Genomic DNA, 16,021 nt, shown 5'->3' with positions numbered 1-16,021 from the left:
ATTCAAATACTTTAATAAAGGCAACTGGACTTGAGTAAACACGCGCTTACATAATACACCACGCTCTTCCACAGCTACCAGCATAATATGCCCTTAATATGTTCACTCTGATTCACAAAGGACAAAATAAATCCCCATCAATAAAGGATTAAAAACAGCACAGGTCAATTCCTGTTAATTTTAGCAAATATCAATCAACGCTTTGCCAAAAATAATAAAAAATCCTTTCCGATACAGCGTGCATGCTTCCGTTTCAGTTTTAAAGCTTTTCTGCTGATTCCACCCCGGAATACAGAGCTAAGATAACACCTAAACTAGTTATCAGATGAAAATTTATCTTGATTCAAGACTTCAAGGAAGAAACTACAGTGGATCCTTGCCTTCCCCATATTTATTAACTCTGCAAAAACTCTAGCCTTAAATCTTATGATTAAAACAATGAGACTGCATCAGTCACCGAGGAATTTTTTTGTAAAAATGGTACAATTTTTTAATAAAAAGAAATGAAAGGCAATACAGAAATCATAGAAGAAATCAAGAAACCTTTCATTTTGTTTTATATCAACTAGCTAAATTAGCTAAAGGTAGCTAATTAGCTAAATTAGCTAAACTAGCTAAAGGTAGCATAACTAAACCAAATTGAAGAATTTTTTTAAAGTAAGCAGAACTATGGGGCGGGGGGGGGACACACACACTCCAGAGACTATTAAAGGACTGTTAAAAGGCTGTAAAGAGAAAACCATTTGTTTTAAAATTTGTATCACTACTACGTAAGATGTTCTGCTTACATTTTGTAGAGAGTTATGCAATTAAAAAAAAAAAAAAATCAAACAAAAACTCAAAATACATTTTTGAGTCTAAATGTGAATCCCATCCCTACTGAAGTTCTTGGAATTTCAGTCGTAAATTGCAATTAAGAGTATTGTTTCACCCTCAGGAGACCAGTATTTTCAAATCCATTTATTTTACAGGAAAATCTTCACAATTCAATGTGTATTAGTTAATCTTTATGCAATTTAAGAATGCATACCCAAGTATACTCACTATGTCACAAATATATTTAAATTAGTGCCTCATGAGTGTTGGTGATATTGTGCCATCAATGAACTTGTTGCATCAGAGATCTCTCTTTAAAGACTCATGATACAGTACAGTCATTTTCCCACGTTTTGCATCCAATGTGTATGAAATGAATCTTCAAATAAAATACATTGATTTTTACAAAGATTATATAGTTAATGCCATCCAAAAAAATAACACATCTGTACTTCATATTGCTTCGCTAATGGTTCTGTCTTTTGTAGCTCATTATCATCCATATTGTTAAAACCCCTAAAATTCTCTCTTCCCTCATTCAAAGGAAGAAGGGTAACCTTTGTCACATTTAAAATATGCCAAAATTTACCCCAGATACAACACCAAAGCACTGCCTACGTCGGCACTTTTTCCTTTATAACTGTTTTTAAGTATGGATGACAGAACCACAAGTCCTGAATGTCTTCTGCTAAATAGTGTTTGGTTTCTCTGGCTCAGAAGGTCTTATTCCATATATCTGCTATTAAAAAGAGAATCAGTAATGCTTAGCTAAGGATGCATAACTGATTACTATCCAAGTATTTATTTTTATATTTGTCCTTATCCAAAAATATTAAATGGGTCAAAAGTTATTTCAGTTGGTAATTTTACTTTAAGTTATCATTGACTGAAACTGGAGTGTAGAATCAATAGAATCAAACCCTGAAGCACAACGGCACTTCTTTTTTCCTTTCTCAAATCTGTCTTGCTCATACATCTTCCTGGAGAGAAATAACATTCTAGCCCCCCCGCCCCGCCAAGTAGCCAGACTGTACATTTTCCAAATATTAAAGCCATTAATTGAGCAGAGAAGAAAACAGGAGGGAAAATATGAAGGTGACACAAATATATTTATTTCTAAACTAACACTACATTTTTCTTATTTTTTTAAGCTTTCAAGTTTTTTATTTGACACTATTTCAAACAATGTGATAGTATTTTCAGAAATCCCACTTAATTAGAAAAACAGCAATTGAGGTTTTATTTTAAAATAAAATGGACTTTGAATCACAATTCCAAATGAATTATTACTTGTTTAACAGTACACTGGTTCCTATTCTTTTTCCCCTCCAGGAAGAATAAGTCTTCCCCTCTATAAAATATAACACAGTGAGTCAAATTTGACTACATATAGTCAGCTTCTATGAAAAGGGAAATTTTGTAAACAATTAAAAAAAATTTAAAATATCTGCAGCCCTAAGAAAAGTCCACTTTAACCCAGATATATTAAACCCTTTTTTTTTACCCAAATATATAAGGGTCAAAACTGATGCAAAATACCCCACATAAAATGAGCAACAAATGCCTCAGAACTGCAACACCTGCGTAAGACAAATATTTCATGTCAAACTCGCATTCCATTTCTAAAAAGAGTTTATCATTTTTACAAACTTACATCTACCAATTGAGCAATTATGCAATATGTGGGTGTACCTTGCAGTTGTTCTCTTAACATCTGCATTCTGTGTTAAATTCTAACTGTACAAGATGTCTGATACTTCTTCTTTGTCTTGAACCTTCAAAGTGGTAGGTTTACCAGAGGCAAAAACACACACCAGAGAATATGAGTCATATAATAAAGAAACGACTCTTCCCCTTCTCCCCCTTCCACCTTGAAGCTATAACAACCTAAAGACACTCAACTGTAAATGGCTTCTTTGGTAATGTTGATAGCACAAACTTCCAATCTTTTAGCCAATGAATGAAGCCTTTTTTTAGTCCCTTATCCATAATAAATTGCTTTCGATATCATTTTAAGGCAAATTACAAATTATGCTACTGCAAAGATAAAATTCCTTATAATATTCAGAATTTCTATGCACTTGCTTCATGTCATACATAATATATAAAACATTTCTATGCATGTTCCTATAAATAATAACATACAGTTTAAAATCCTAAAATATAAGATGCCTATGCAAATTAACCTGAAAGGTATATCTCATTTGTCTACAAAAGAGTAGCCTCTATACAGAAATCCTTAATTTTCTAATTATTCCATATCAAAAGAGGACAACATGTAAAAACAAGTAAACCACTGCTCACACCAGCCACAATAAATACATAAGGAAGCAAACCACCTTACTCGACCGCCAGTCACATGAGTTTTCACTCTGAAGTGCAGTAAGTATGGAAAGTACCACTAGGGCCACTCTATCCCTTTATATCCTTTTCTGTAGATAGATTGTAACTCCTCAGACTGACAACCTGCATCTAATTCCACATAGGAAACCAGCTTTCAACAAAGTCTTACTTGAAATGTCAATATGCAGATCAGAAATTTTGATAAGAAGAACTAAATGCAGAAAAAAGCATTTACAAACAGCAGCAAATGAATCAGTAACAACAAAACCTTGCACCACTAAAACAGGTGCAACAGCTACAGCCTTGTAAGAAACTTAACCTAGTGGTAATGCTGGTATAAGCACTTCTCATGCCCATCTTCCAAAAAGTATCGTAACCCCAACATCTCAGTAAATTGAAGTGAAACAACACATTGCCTCTTGAAGCAGAGTAAATCAGTGGTTTCTATTCTTACCTGTGTATAGTCAAAGTCAGAAAGAGGAGCTATACTCTTGATGTAGTCCATTCGAAATTGGTTTTCTGGGTTGGCCAATGGAACTGGGGGTATTAAAGTGCTCATAGCTGAAACTATAGTCTAGAATTGGATAAAACAAAAACAAACACATTAATCTGGATTAATGCAGGCTACAGGATCAATAGAAGATAATCCAATCTGATCAGCAAAATGGGATTTCTCTCAGCACAATCTTGGAGAGCACAATCCTTATTATTTCCAGTAGACCCAAGCATTTAAGAACAGTATAAAGTGTGTTCTTACCACAATCGCATCTTTAACATTTTTCCGAATATCCAGTATTTTCTGTTTCTTTTCTCTGCATTAAAAACAGAAATATTAACACTTCGATTTTTTTCTTCCAAAGCAGTTCAGTCAGTTGCATTTGATTTTTTTTTTCACTGATTGCCTGTTTATCTGCTCTTCAATCATTACAACATACTAACTAAAAAGAGCAGCAAGACAAATATATTTTCCCCTTATCCATTTTCTGGTTGAGTATGAAGAGCAATGCACATTCATCCCTGGTATTCTTTTAAAATCAGACAATCATTGCCACATACATCTGCAAAGCCTCCCCTGATAGAACTGGAAGTCATTCTTTCATTTCTATAGCATGCTGTAAACATGCTCTAAATTAACAATACACAGTTGAAAGCCAACGTTTATCTAAAATTAACACTATGGATTAATAATAATTTCTGGCGAAGAGTTCTTCAGAGAGAAAATGATGTAGCCTCTGAAAACAGAATGATTTCTAACAAACATGCAAAATTAGTTTCAGTTTTACACTAACGCAAATACCGGAAAAACAGAAGCCACTGTCATCTTGAATATGACTTGACATGTATTTTTATATTACAGACAGATGCAATATTTAGTTATTTGCTTCTATGTAAAAAGTAGTCGCCATGTTGTTGCTACACAAGGGCCTGTCAAGCGCTGCAGTAGCAACAGTGTAAAATACAGTAAAGGGGCCAGAAGGAGAAAATGCAAATATACAGTAGCAGTAATTTCCTTATTCTCGCTCCCCTTCCTCCCCTCCCTCCCCCAAAATGCAGCGTCAAGCCACCGAAACACAGGGGATGAAAGGAGAAATTTCCTAGCCCACTGTGCATTAACCTGTTTCCAGCATTTAAAAAATAACTCACAAAGCATCAATAATTCTTACTCTGAATTAAATCCATTGACATGTAGGATTCTCATTTGTTTCACAATAGTGCTTTTTCCTGACTCACCAGCCCCTAAAAGAGAGAGAAGGAAAGGGTGAACATTATGATACATGGTTCAGGCTGTGGGGTTTGAGTTTGGCTGCCTTTTTTTTGGGACACGGCAGCATCTCCCACCTCGGGCAGCATTTCTCTATGTATGCATCCATGTGGCTCAGGCGCCGAGCTCAACCCGTGGACGTCTCACATATTGCTCCACACAACAACCTACATTTTCCATACCTCATCCGCACACACCATCTCCCCTCCTGTCCCCGGCCCCCATCTCTGTCCCCTTCCGCCCTTACCCAGCAGGAGCAAGCGGTGTGTCGCTTTATAAGCCAGCCTCTCCTTCTGCAACTGCTTCTCTATTTTTTTGTTGGCTTCTCGCTGCGCTTTCTCATCGATACGCTGATCCTCCGTTTTGCTGTTGCCCAAACACCCCATAGCCGCTGCTTAGGATGGATGTCAAATCGTTGCCTTTACAGATTTAATATTTACAAGGCGAAGGAGGGGGAGGGGGGGGTGGGGGGGGAAGCAGAAGACAAGTCTTTATATCCGTGTGTCCCTGCGACGGTTTCTCTTCTCTCCTCTTCTTCCCCCCCGGCTTGTTCACATAAAATGGTCTCTAGCCGCTTTCTGATCGAAACCGAGCTGGTTCGCTCGCTCCCCGGCAGCGATGCGGAGCGCAGGCGGCAGAGGTACCCGTGCCCCGGCAGGGAGGGGGTGGGGGGGAGAAATCTGTGCAAAAATGCCTAACATGCAACGAGAGGGAGAGGAGGGCTCCTCCTGGAAACCAGCCGGGTGCCGCTCTCCGCTCTCCCTCCCCACCGCGCACACAATCCCTATATTTCTCTGTAAAGGTCTATTTTTGTCTTCCTAACTCAGCACTGCCTCTTTCTGCGAGAGCAGGAAACAGCCCAGTTACCAGACCCTCCGCGCAGGGAAGCCAAAGGAGAAAGGTAAAAGCCGGACCGATCTACCTGGATCCTACGGGGCCGCGGCTCCGCGGGGCCCGCGCCTCCCGCCCTGCCCTGCCCTCCCCCCCGGGCCGCCCCGCACCGCGCCCCGGCCCCTGCGCCCCGACGGCGCCGCTGCCGCGAAAACCTGGAGCTGGCACCGCCGCGCCGGGACCCGCGGCCTCCGGGCCCAGCAGCACCCCCAGCCCTGGATGGGGGGGTAAGGGACTGCGGGTCACGGCAGCCTGGAATCGAGTGGGGGGTTCCCACCGATCCTTCCTCGGCGGTAGTGGAAGAGGCTGGCTGGCACCAGAGCAAGGTTTGGCACTCTCGGGGCTGAAATCCCCGGCTGCCACAGGTGATGGCTGCCATCCTGCCTGGCCTCGGGGAGAACAACCGGGAGCCCGCCGGTGCCAGCGGGGCGGGAAGGTGGCGAGAGCCTGCCCGGAGGGCATGCTGCCCACCCTCAGAAAGGCGTACATATGTACACCTATACAAAACGCACACATATGTAAACAGCATGTGTTGACTTGCTAATAAACAAAGCGTCCCTTTCCGCAAGTTGTCACAGCAGCACACAGGTGTTTGGTTCCCCCCCACCCCCTTTGAACATTCCAAGCTGTATCAGCTGAATGAAAAAACAAAGCTCTCCCAAAAGCCCACAATACTGTTTAATCCAAATATAGGTGCTAATACCACCACCACAAATCTCTAAAGACAAGAAACCACATTTCTTGCTTCGTTTACCTCCATTTTAGGTCCCGAAATGAAGCATCAATCTAGACAACATCATAGGTATTCCTTCTTGCTTCCAAATCTCCTCTCACCCTGCAAACTGGCATTTCAGCATAAAAATGGCAGTACAGCATCTGGCCCTTCCTAAACTCCCACTGCACAGAAACTACCTGCACTACTCCAATATGATCCACAACTGACTGCAGCACAAGAGCACTGAAGAACAATGGACACAACACCTCTCAAGTTCCAAAATATTTTCAGCCTTTATCTCCAAATATTATTGTTCCTTCAGACTTTTGAAGATGGATTAGTGAAAAATTAGTATTTTGATAGCTACGTATGTGCACAAAATCCTGGTCCCGAGTAAAATCAAGAGAAATTTGCCATCAACTTAATTCAACATGATTTTTATCTAAAAAGCCTTGAGATGGATGTGGCAAAAAGAAACTATGTTTTACAAACAGAAGGATGTAGTTATTTTCAATTACTCTCTCAGGTGGGAAGTGCTGGATCAGGGAAGAGGAACGGGTACTGTCTGTTTTAAGCACACACCACAGGAAGGTGAAAAGGGCAGGATGCAGAAGAGAAACAGGTACTGCTCCACCTGTGGTTGGGTATGTGGAGTTTTCAAGAGACTATTGAATTCAAGTATCAGATAGGTAGTTTTGTGGTACTGCTTGATCTAGACTCTGGAAGCTGTTTTATCTTCCTCCTTACATAGCAGGGAGCAGAGGGGTGGCAGACACACTACAGGAAAAAATTGACAGGATCTGCCAGGCCAAAATATGCGTTTTTAAGCATTACTTTACTGCGTTTTTTAGGACAGACTGCTTTTTTCCTCTTGACATATTCCCATCTGGAGGGGCAAAAGCTTCCTCAGACCCAGGTAGGTTTGGAAGCACAATTCAGGGTGACCGCTGGTTTTGGAGGCTGTCAGGCATGAGATACACAATGAATGTCTTTTGTGAAGAGCAGTCACATTTACTCTTTGCTGGAGCCCTAAGAGGGCTCAAAACTGGACAGGCTTGGCTAGAATTCACTAACTGGGTCTGGATTTTCATAGTTCTTCAGTGTCAGAAGGCGTAAGTTATGATGCACGAGATGTGCGTAGCCATATTTATCTCCTAAACAAATACCTCAGTTTGGGACCTAGATCCCAAATCTGGCTAGTGTCAGTCAGTCCTAGAAGCTTAATCTGCCTTGTTTCTTCCCCTCCTCTCCTCAGCGGTTTTCTTCCTGCATTTACTAATGTTGGGATTTTCGGTGCAGATTTGTTCCCAGCTTTGAAAAGGCTCAGTGCCAATAAATAGGATTTGACAGGATCCTAGTATATCCTGCTTTTACCTTTCTCCAAAAGAGGGAAAGTGTTTCTCATTTCCTCTCTCCCCCTCAAAAACCCCCATGACCCTTTTGGGTTTCTTCCTCCTGAGAAAAGATCACACAGTTCAAGAATGACACGCGCAAGCAACCTGTGCCCAGAAAGAACTTTTGGCTGTAATTATATTCCAAATCCTCCCTTTGCTTTTCCCAATACAGCACTTATCCCAACGCATTCAAAAGTACAATATCCTAGAAGCAATAATGAACACAAGATAAGCTTTCACCCAATTTGGACACAGCAATTTCCCCCCTTTCCCTCCCCTAAGAGAAATCACAGCTATAATATGAATGTATGTCTCCTCTGCACATGGACAAACCCAGACTGTGAGCATAATCCAAATAACTGCCTCTCTAAAAGGTTTCATCAATGCTGTTTTACTAAACTAGCTTCTAGTACAAATCATATGTGTGAATAAAAGCAAAATCCTGAGCAAGCTTCTTCCTGCTCTTCCCAGACAACCAACATGGCATCCTCTTCAAGTTCCCAGTCCTCCTGAAAATGAGGGATTTCACAGTGCTTCTACCCACATGCACATATATATATATATAAATATAAATACACACTGAGGATGTACACATAAGGTTCATCTTCCCCTGCTTCATGCTCAAACTTGGTGTTGGCCCATTGTGAAACCAGGTGATACGCCACAAGCCTTCCTGGAGGGAAATCAGAGACACCTTTATTTCCTGCTTTCCTTTTCCTTGTTAGGCCATGTTAGCATTCTTGAATGGACAAGAACTGAACCCAGCTGAAGCTAAGTTCAAGGAAATAGTTATATTGGGTGGGCACCCCAGGCACAAAGTCACAGTCTTGTTTCTCATGCCCATTCTGTTTGGGCTAAAGAGGGACAAAACCCAGTGAGAATTAATGGGGAGCTCCTATAAATGCAGCTCAAGAGACCCAGCTGCTTCTTGGCCCTCTAATCCTGAGCAGGACTGATGCAGAGCTTTTTCATGCAAACGTTAGACAGAGGTCCAGAAAGCTTCTTTACAGAAACCCTCCAGACCCTATGCAAACCACCTTCCCTTTACACAGCCTCTACTGTGGCTCTGGTTCTGTTTCTCAAAAAAAAAAAAAAAAAAAAAGGCAAATGGAAAGACAGATGTAAATAAAAGCTTGGGGAGGCGAGGGGGGAGTTAAGTAACTGGAAAAGAGATTCTTCCTGCTTTCCGCTCTTCCTGCTTCCGCACTCACAGGGGTCTCTGAACTGTCTGCTGTCACTGTCCTCAGGTATGGGCACTACACTGAGTGGGTAACACTGTGGTGACCTGGGCTGCTTCTCCTCACTGACCTTTCTTTTTCTTGTAGCCTGTCACTGCACATCAGAATATGCAATTCACTAGTACTCATGTTTTCTGCTCCACCTCATCGTCAAACCATAGTCTGAAAGAGAAAAATAAATTGGTATTTGTAAGCGTACTAAAAAAAAAAATATTTCTCTCTGGTAATAAATTCTTGGTAAGTTTGCCTCCCCAAAGATGTCAAATATTAACACAAAGCTACACACTCCCTAAAATGCTACATATGGATTCTTGTAAGATACATGAACCTTGAACCAAAGAATTATGACACTGACTGTATTAAAAGTACTAAGGGTCTGGAAAATACACAGCACCTGCTTTGCAGAGACGTGAATGACATGCTAAAAAAAAAAAAAAAAAAAAAAAATCTATCCTTTATCCTTTCGTGTTTAAACCCATAGCCTCAAAAAAGCCATTAAAAGAATTTCAAGAGGAGCTCTTTGGTTTTAAGAAGCGGGATGGGAGACATGCCAGAGAAGGTGAGGTATGCATTTCCACAGTGACTGCGGACCTGAGCTCGAACTGACTTCACGTCCATGGATTAAGGACAAACTCACTGATGCAGGAGAAGGTCAGGCAATGCTGAGGGGCACAGCAATGCTCTGCAGAGTTCCCTGGCTCCCTGGCCTGGTTTTGCTGTCCCCTTCCCATGCCATACTTCCTTCACGTGGCAGCTGTCACCACATAACTCACCTGACAAGCCAGCTTACCCCTCGCCTGGTCCTGTCCCACAAACCACAACCTCCCATCTCTGTGAGGCACAGGCAAGCAGTGAAAAGGGAGAAAGCAGGTGAAGTGATGTGGTGAAAGACTATGGAAAAAAGGTAATAGGGTTTGAAGAGAAAGAAAGGTTTTCCAGAGAAAAACTACAGGGAGCTTGGGTTCAGCCCAAAGAAGTAAGGCTGATAGACTTTTGCCCTGAGAAAGCATTTGTGAAGAGGAGGATTAGCTCCAAGGAGCCAGATGCTCCTGGGAAATCTGCGCTGAGCAGCATCAGGTGAAAACCATATTTGCAGTATGATCACATTAAAGAAAGGACAATCCTCTTTCATTCAATCTAGTTACTCCTTATCCAACCTGGTTACCCATCATCCATGTCCCACAAGGAAGCAGAGGGAAAGGGGAATTTCTGCTCTGGCCATCCCAGTAGCTCAGTGTTTGCATTTAGATACTTATTGGTAAAATTTCATGTGTTTATTACTTGTCTTTTCAGACTAGGAATCCCTTTCTATGAAGAGAGACTCACAGGGCAGCACTGCACACATGTGCATCTGTCAGTACTGGGACAGAAGTTGCTGATCGAAACTAAGATAAATTCAGCAAGGGCCTAATAACATGTAAAAGACTAAGTAACATTGTGTGGTTTGAATATTCTTACATATTACAATTAAATAACGCTGTTAAACAACCTGATACGGATGCTTTTGCAATAAGCAAAAGGACAACCTCTTGTTTGATGAATCTGTGAAACCCTGTTGCCGTGTTATGTTGTTAGCAAAACAGGAGGCACTTAAATAGCAAAACAAGCTAATATCACCCTAGTTTAGAAGTGAATTCATCAATAAATAAAGAAGTCATCTAGAATTATAGATGGAGTTGCTACTTTAAAAAGTAGGGGGAAAAAAAAAAAATCTATACAGGAGATGTGTCCTGGATTCTCTGCAACATGCTGACCAACATCTTGCACAGCTGTAACAGTGAAGCCCAATAATTCATCTGCAGTTTATAAAGGGTTTTGTACGACATATAGAATTTCGCATTTAATAGTAAATGCTCAGGTCCACTATCACCATCTCCCTATTTGGACAAGACTGAAAAACAGGGGAGAAAAAAAAAATGGTGAGACTCTGAACATATATGAGATGTGCCTTATCTCACCTTTAACTCCGAGGCACACGCCTCAGCAAAACTCTGGCAGTCGCAGCATGCCGGCCTCCACCCCTCTTCATCAGACAACATTCTGCTGAGCCAGGTTGCCTCTACATTCACCACAAACATATCTGATCCGTGATTTACTTGTGCTTGTATCACCCCTCTTGTCTTGATATAGATGTAGAGATACTCTGTTGTTTAACTCTTCTGCCGGAGAAATTTAAGTTTGAGCTATCCCAGCACACGGGGGATTTAAAAAAAAAATCTCTACATAGTTAAGTTATTGGCATTCAAACTAAAAAATATGCCCTAATTCTTCTGAATGCTGTCAGTAATGGTCAATGGTGTCCAACAGAAAATTTGTTACAAATAAACACAATCCTTGCATAAAAGAACTTAACATGAATCAAGGAATTCTGTAACCGCAGCCAGCAAGTGCATATTAATGCAATTCCCATACCCAGAAGCACTGGAAAGTTCATAGTAAGTAAGTTTGCTTCCTAACCCTGTTTAAGGCTCCAAACATGTTAACACACACACGAGTAATCAGTAAAAATTGTCTTCAGGTAGTAATGTTGCCAAGATGTGTGTAGCCTCACAGACTGTCACACCCTGATTGATATCAATGATGTTTATTGCAGAAATAGAGCTTTTGCTTGACTGCATGAGTCTGGACTAGCAAATCCAGATAAAACATCAACATTTACTGAGTAACAAACCACAGTGTTTTTCTCCTCATCCATCTATCTTTTCTTAACCTATACACCTGCTTGTAACAAAAGCTTGTTGAGTCATGTTCAGCTTGGCCTTTTGTGGTATAGATTTTAAGTTTCCTATAGGTATTTTTGTGGTATATGTGTGCAAAGCAAAAGATCTTTTGGATTAAATAGCTATTACATGTTTGCTCATAATTGGAGACATGACTTCTTGACCCACGTGATCCTTTCAAAACCAGGTTTATGTTGCAATTAAACTTCTATGCTTTCGTGACATGAATTTATTTATTTCTCTGGACAGATAAAGTCATAGATAAAAAGACTAAGCACACAAATTACTTATATAGGTGACTATTCCATCTGCATACCTATGTGAGATAGGGGAAAAACAATTGTAAACGTAGTGTGACGACTTCCTGGGAAATAAGTCTACTTCCTCTATTCTGGTTTTCTTTTATTCTCTTTCCATACATTCTATTCCCTGTTAGTCTCAAAATTACAATGGTATTCTGCTGGAACCCTTATGGAATGAGTTAATGAAACTCAAACCCATATGATTTTACTCATTCTATTTTTACTAGAAAGCAAAAGTTTTTTCCAGCACACACCGGGCTGTTTGTGTAACATGGGTTAGATTCTTTGGAGCAAATATTTGTTTAATTTACCCTACGGATCAAGAATTTGGATGAAATCTCACAGGACCATTTAATTTGGGATGAAAGGTGAAAAAAAAATGGGTGTATGCATGAAGAAGGAGAAAAGGTTGAAAAGTGCAGAGAACTTTCAGACATTTTGGAACAAGTCTCTTAATAAGTAAGCTACTGATAAATCTGTATTTTCTCACATACATCGGGAAAGAAGTTGCTTGTTTTAAAAATAAAAATGCATAATATGAGAAAACTTTCTAAAATACGGCAACATTTTCTCTGTTTTTTAAAGTTTCAGATCAACAATGGAGTCACATTTCCATAACAATCTGCATAATTACAGGTACTTTTTGTTTTGTTTTGTTACGAGAACCATTCTAACTTGGTGCCTTGCAACCTTCTTGAAATTTTAAATCTTAGCTAATGTCTAAATGATGTAGAGCAATGCTGTGCAGAACTATCACAGCAGTCTGAGGTCGGCAGTAGTACAAATGCAAAAGCAGTCTAGTTCAGCAACCCAAGCTAAGGCAGCTGTTCAGACTCCACACTATGCATCCTAAAACACTGAGAGGGCTTTAAAAAGCTTATAGCTGGAGTACTGAACAACTCTCAACACCACACACCTAGCCAATTAATTTGTCTACCAATCCTAAAACATTTAAAGGCCCTTCTACCTACCCACACAGCAGCTCTGCTTGCTCAGAATCAGCGATAGCAATCTGCCACCCACATCACCACACACAATGACAAGACTGTGCTTCCATGTCTTTGCAGCCTGTTCTCCATAATATGCAAATCTTCAGGAACTGCATTTCTGATCCTGATGCAACAGCACAAAAGCTATTGTTGTATGAAATGGCTTCGCCTGTCAGCAACACTGTCACCACAATTACTACCACTAATAAAGATACAATCATAATCTACCACTAAAGGATCATTAGACACATTATGACTATTGTATTTTTTACATAGTTCTTTTAGGTGGACACTAATTGAGAACACTTGATTTAAATAACAATAACCACTATAAATTTTCATTGACAAATCAGTTCTTAACCTTTAGACAGCTTAGGATGCTGCATGTTCATATAGGGAAAACCAGCTATTAGTGGATTAGTCCTGCAAAACATTTACCAGAAATACAAACCAGTGTTAACACTTCATACAAAGAAGAGAGTTTAGAAGAATACACACAAAGACGCTCTGTCTCAACATATAAATGACTTAAATTAAACTAGATTAAAACTTCTCTGTACCATTCAAATGTTTGTGGTCCATACAACAATTTACAGTGTGTTTGGGAATGGACAGCTGGACACTCTGAAAGATTCAAGAATTACATCTGTAAAAGGCACATAATACATGGCAGAAGTTCACTATAATTCATTTAAAAATAATTTATTGAGGCTGCAAAAGCAAATTATGAAGAAGACAGCAAATGCCCAAATTTGAGTTGCTTTGTCATCTCAAATGCAGTTACCTCTGCATGTGTATATCATCATGGAGTCCTCCTTTGAAAGCTTAATTTCTGGAAATATTTCATCTCAGAATGACCATGAGCTGTCAGAGTCACACACCATGAAAACAAGAAGCAAAACAAAAGGAAAACACCCTCCAGCCCTCCATAATGGAGGCCCAATATGTATCAAATAAAATATTCCTCATGTAGACCAAGTTATTAATATTATACTTATAGGAATTCATGGAAAAACTGATCAACATTGGTCACCTCCATCCAAGAGACACGATCACAAGCTGGCAGCAGCACAGAGAAGAGCTATGAAGATGGTATGAAGGGACAGCTGGTATCAGAGAAAGAGATGAGAGTGAGTGTGACTGATCTGACCCAGGATCCCTATGGTTGCCAGTAATGACCAGGTGGAGCACGTAGTGCACTGTGCCTTGCCATGACGCCCTGGGCCACGAGGGCTGCAGCTTCTGCCACAGCAAGCACATGAAGGGCTACTGGGGGCAATGTTTTATCCAGAACCATAAGCCCAGCCACTGGTTTTGCCTGACAGAAATCAAAGGCATAACACTGCTTTCCAGAGAGGCACAAGAGAGTGTTCCCTTGGCTAGAGAAAAGTATTTAATGTAATACAATCCCGACTGTTTCACCTAATTTAATAACTCTGTCTTGTGAGGCAGTGAGCCATGTACAAGACGTCCTCACTACATGTACATGTCCTCACTACAGGAAAGACATTGAGGTGCTTGAGTGAGCTCAGAGAAGGGCAATGAAGCTGGTGAAGGGTTTGGAGCACAAGTCTGATGAGGAGCAGCTGAGAGAACTGAGGCTGTTTAGCCTGGAGAAAAGGAGGCTGAGGGGAGACCTTATATCACTGTCTACAACTACCTGAAAGGAGGTTGTAGCATGGAGGGTGTTGGTTTCTTCTCTGAAGTGTCAAGTGATAGGACAAGAGGAAATGGCCTCAAGTTGCACCAGGGAAGGTTCAGACTGGACATTAGGAAAAATTCCTTCCCAGAAAGGGTTGTCAGGCATTGGAACAGGCTGCTCAGGGAAGTAGTTGAGTCACCATCCCTGGGGGTGTTTAAAAATGAGGTTCTAAGGGACATGGTTTAGCGACAGTGTTAGGTTGATGGTTGGACTCAATCTTGAGGGCCTATTCTGACCAAAATGATTCTATGATTCTATGTATAAATGAAACAGGAAAAAAAAAAAAAAAGTTTTGAGCCATCAGAAGAGCACAGCTCTGTAAGAGCATGACTGCAGGAAACAACAGCAATGCCCAGACCAGTCCAGCTCCGAGAGCAACACAACTGGCTGAGGGGAGAGAGGGGACCCAGGGATGGAGAAGTGTCTTTCCTCATGCTTCCACCTCCGCACACTGAGCTGCTGTTTCAGCCATGGAAGTCCTGTCAGGAGGAGGGAAAGGAGGCAGAAGATGGCAGGCGTCCACACACCTTTCAGAGCCTGTTCCTTCTATTGTGTCAGCAAACAATAGCCTCCGCGCTAATCTGTGAATCTCCTCAGGCTCTCTTCATGCCTTTACCATCCGGCTTCCCCAGCCCAAGTTACCTTCTCCACTATTTACAGCCTTCTGAACAGCCCGGTTATTTCTCTGCATGCTCTGCAAGAAGGCAAGTAGAAAGGATAAAAAGATGTCACTCAGTCAAATGCCTAAGTTTTCACGTTTAACTTGGTTCCTTTCCATATGTTGTCTCCAAAATTTTATGTGATTTATAATGGGAGCTGGTGGCTGTCTTCTGTAAACTGTAGAGAGCACACAGCCAAAGAGTAACACAAAAAACTGATGCTGTGGCAAAATACTTCCAATAGTGCCAAATTCTGTGTTTCCCTTCCCGCGGACTGTTAGTAATTTCAACTGCCTACGGAAATCTGGATTACTGTTAGTATACAGTTTACATTACATAGAGTTTACATGCACTTCCTAAATGTCCAGTAATCCTTTTCTGTGCCTTTTTGGAATATACTGAAAAGAAAGGCTGCACTTGAAAAATTCAAAATATTGACAGACATGAAATACAGATACTACATACCTATTAGGCATGGGACTTTATTTTT

General features: G+C 40.8%; 1 protein-coding gene across 2 annotated transcripts in view; it reads right to left on the bottom strand.

Annotated features, from left to right (window-relative positions):
- The window catches only part of GNAL (G protein subunit alpha L), a 194,910-nt gene that overhangs the window by 118,790 nt on the left and 60,099 nt on the right, over positions 1-16,021 (bottom strand). Inside the window, exons 1-4 of one of the 2 annotated variants that reach the window (XM_082044918.1) lie at positions 5,169-5,705; positions 4,824-4,896; positions 3,917-3,971; positions 3,614-3,733 (exon numbers count right to left, since the gene is read on the bottom strand). In XM_082044918.1, coding sequence (XP_081901044.1) covers positions 3,614-3,733; positions 3,917-3,971; positions 4,824-4,896; positions 5,169-5,307 — 387 coding nt within the window. In that variant the 5' untranslated portion in view covers positions 5,308-5,705. Of the gene's footprint in view, positions 1-3,613; positions 3,734-3,916; positions 3,972-4,823; positions 4,897-5,168; positions 5,706-16,021 lie in introns of those variants that run through there. The other variant, XM_082044917.1, reaches the window with a different exon arrangement.

Source organism: Streptopelia decaocto, assembly GCF_964273445.1.
Source record: "Streptopelia decaocto genome assembly, chromosome: 2".
Classification (NCBI taxonomy): domain Eukaryota; kingdom Metazoa; phylum Chordata; class Aves; order Columbiformes; family Columbidae; genus Streptopelia; species Streptopelia decaocto.
Note: the sequence above shows the minus strand (reverse complement) of the source record. Positions and strands in the feature narration are given on the sequence as shown.